The sequence below is a fragment of the Solanum pennellii genome, chromosome 6, assembly GCF_001406875.1.
Source record: "Solanum pennellii chromosome 6, SPENNV200".
Lineage (NCBI taxonomy): Eukaryota > Viridiplantae > Streptophyta > Magnoliopsida > Solanales > Solanaceae > Solanum > Solanum pennellii.
This window is the reverse complement of record NC_028642.1, coordinates 51,019,507-51,022,850: the sequence shown is the minus strand read 5'-3', so window position 1 is coordinate 51,022,850 and position 3,344 is coordinate 51,019,507. Positions and strand designations below refer to the sequence as shown.

The window sequence follows — 3,344 nt, the reverse complement described above, 5'->3', positions numbered from 1 at the left end:
TTTGGAAAGAAGAAAAATAGACCATTCCTTAAATAATAACAATAATATTTCAAAGTCAGATAGATAATTAGAATATAACTTTTCAAATTGAACCACAGTAAATATGTGTTCTCTTAGTATTTTTGCTAGCTTCTTTTTAAAACTATTTCTATAAGTTATATGAAAATATTAAATATTTTGACTTTGTTACTTGGAAAAGTTTTCACCTTTTATATATATATTAGGAGAATAGAAGTAAGCTATGTGTGAAAAAGACACTTGTGATGAACTGGACCAAAGAAAAAACTAAATTAATTTGGCTTTATCCTCACGGAATTTAGGTGAAAAAATGTCTTTTGCCAAACCATAAAGACAATTATTGTGATGGACACTACTACGTACGCAGAAAATACCTCACATGACCAAATATATTGTTAGGTGAAATTTCTATACGATAATTGAAAAAAAAAAAAAGAAAAAGAAATAACAACTCAATTATTATACGTTATGGAACCTTAAAAGCACAAATCAAAACGATAGGTTACTATTCAAATTTTGAAAAGTTTTGACTCAATTAAGCTATTTTACTATCTTATTTTTCTTATGAGTCTGCATTGAATATATTTCTGAACAAGATTTGCACTTTCTATCACAATTTTGACATGTGAGATATTCTTTTACTATATTATTAACGAAAGATATTTTATTAAATTTTGAATAATTTAAGAGCATTTTTCGTTTTGTATTATGACTTAACAATAATATATGAACTAAAAATAAGAGAGAAATTAAATAAACTAAAATTGGAAAATTAAATACATATTCCAATTCATAGCATGGTAAGTTGTTGCAACAAATGTACTACAAGGTTTGTGAGTAGATGATTACAATTAGGAGGCAAAATATGAAATAAAATAAAATAAAAATATCTAAACCTAAAACCCAAAACCCAAAATATTCACTTATCACAAAATGGTAAAGTAATATTAAAGGAAAAAAAATAAATTTAGTACTAAGGTACTTAATAATATCCAAAAAGAGGCCACGTCAGCAATATCTGTAAAATCCATTTGTGTTTTTGCATTTACCACACCACTGACCACCACCACCTTGGTATCCAATTTGCCAACACAAACAAACCGTCTTCGCCACCATCTCCGCCGCCGGTACCGCCGCAGTTGTCGGCGGTGCTACGGTGGTCAAGAAGTTGTATGAGGCCGTTGACTCTGGTGAAGAAATATGATCAGTATGTAATGGCAACCCAATTGAAAGTTCAAGATTTATCATAACTTGTGAGGGTATTTTTGGAATAATAATTTCTAGTGGCTTTGTTTCCTCAGTTGTACCACTGTTGCATTTTGTTTCATCATATGATGATGACGTGGCAATCATAATACTGGGTTGTTTTTGGTCAACGTTTGTGAAATCCAAGTTGATGTTTTTGGTTGTAGTGGTGGTGGTTGTGACCGCGGTGGTGATAGTGGTGGTGGTGTGGGAGTTAGTGGCGGTGTTGTTGAGTGGACGGTGAGTTTGAGGATCAATGCCACGACTAATGAGTTTTCGTTTAATATGTGTATTCCAGTAGTTCTTGATTTCGTTATCCGTTCTTCCAGGTAATCTTCCCGCTATAACTGACCATCTGCAATGATAATATTATTAGAAAATGTAAAATAAAAAAAGGGAAATATATGTAAGTTACATTTTGTTTTGAGCTAAAGTTTTCAAATACTTGTTTTGTAAGAAACTTTTAACCCATAAAATTGACTCTAGAAATAGCATTAACTGAAAAATGACATATTTGTGAATTTTGACCTGATTTAACAACTTTCAACCTTTTTGCCAATCACAAATTATTTCAAATTAGTTCAAAATCAAGCTTTAATTTATTTTTTGTTTTAATAATCAAAAAGGACTTTAGAATCTATAGATTTTATAGGTTTGGTATTTCAAGAAACAGAGAAGTCTTTCCCACTTGTAAAAATTTACTACTATAACCACTTTTTTCTCTAGAACAATTTAGGTCTTGTTTTATAACTTCTTAATGTGGTCCCAAATTAGCCAAACAAAAAAGAAAAATTTTTGACTTTCTACTCCAATTTTCACACATTTTTATGATAGTAGGAGTATATAACTTATAATTAGTAAAACCAAAAAAATAAATTAAAATACAAACAAAAAAAAATAACAAAGATCATATATACATACTTGTTTCCAAGCAAACTATGAAGTTTGATTATCAATTCATCTTCTTCTTCTGTAAAATTCCCTCTTTTGAGATCAGGCCTTAAATAATTTATCCATCTCAATCTGCAACTCTTTCCACATCTTGACAATCCTAAAATATTTTTTAAAAAAATTAAATATTTCACAAAAAAAAAAGTCTCAAATCTTTGGATCTTTTATCCACATCCATAATCTTTTCTTTTTGTGGCAGTAGATCCAAAAATTATTAGATCCTTTTAATTCCGGAATTTAAATTTAGTAAGTTTAATTTTCACTATACTTATAAAGAGCGAGAGATAAAAAAAAAGTTATAATATATATACAGTATAATTTTTCGACGATGAATACCTGCAGCTTTAGGGAGAGAACGCCAACAACCTTCACCATGAGCACGTATATAATTGATGAGGCGTTGGTCTTCTTCTTTAGTCCATGCTCCTTTATTTGTATGTGCTTTTTCACAACAAGGTGAACGTCCCATACTTTGAATTTTTTTTATTTTTGTATTTTGAGTATTCAAGGATTTGAGTTTTTGGTACTAAAAGAGATAAAAATCAAAGAGTTTGATGATAATTAAGTAGAGTATTCCTAGTTTATTTTTTGTTGTTGTTGATAAGACTCAAACTGTTTGGTACTTGTAGTTTAGTTTGTTTTTTTTCTCTCTAATGGAGATGGGAGAAAAAAGGGGAATAGAATGATATATATCTTGAGGGTGTGGGTGGGGTAGGATTAAAAAGTGTTAGGTAGGAGGTGTGGGGTAAAGCTTTTAATTTGGTTATTGGAAGAGACTTTGGAACTATTCCCTTTTGTTAAATGGATGGGTCTTTCTTTTTTAGATTTTTCTTGGAGTTGGGGGGTGGGGTGGTAGGGGGAGGGCCAACAACAAGTAACAACCATTTAAAATTGTTAGGATGGACAATCAAATAATATGCGGGGTTTTAGATTTGAATTCTGAATATGAAAAAATTATCAGTAGAAAATGTTTTTTAGATTCTAGTCTTATATAATGTGAATTTAAAATAATCGAACTTTAATGTGATTACCGTGTATTGTATGAGAATTCATTGGGTTGGAATTAAGTTATCTAGTAATTAATTATCTTAATTAAATAAAGAATAAATTTCATTTTAAAATTAAATATG

General features: G+C 29.7%; 1 protein-coding gene across 1 annotated transcript; it reads right to left on the bottom strand.

Moving 5' to 3' along the window:
* Positions 1–772: 772 nt before the first annotated feature.
* Positions 773–2,921, bottom strand: LOC107021211 (myb-related protein 330-like). The gene is made up of 3 exons (XM_015221821.1): positions 2,551–2,921; positions 2,185–2,314; positions 773–1,618 (listed from the first exon to the last, which is right to left on the bottom strand). Exons 1-3 carry the CDS (start codon positions 2,681–2,683, stop codon positions 1,027–1,029), a joined length of 855 nt encoding a protein of 284 aa, XP_015077307.1. The 5' UTR covers positions 2,684–2,921; the 3' UTR covers positions 773–1,026.
* Between the last annotated feature and the right edge of the window lie 423 nt (positions 2,922–3,344).

Coding starts and splice junctions, on each gene's coding strand:
- LOC107021211 (XM_015221821.1), bottom strand. CDS start 2,683: ATGGGACGTTCACCTTGTTGTGAAAAAGCACATACAAATAAAGGAGCA. Junction 2,315..2,550: donor TTCTCTCCCTAAAGCTGCAG/GTATTCATCGTC, acceptor AAAATATTTTAG/GATTGTCAAGATGTGGAAAG. Junction 1,619..2,184: donor CATAGTTTGCTTGGAAACAA/GTATGTATATAT, acceptor TTATCATTGCAG/ATGGTCAGTTATAGCGGGAA.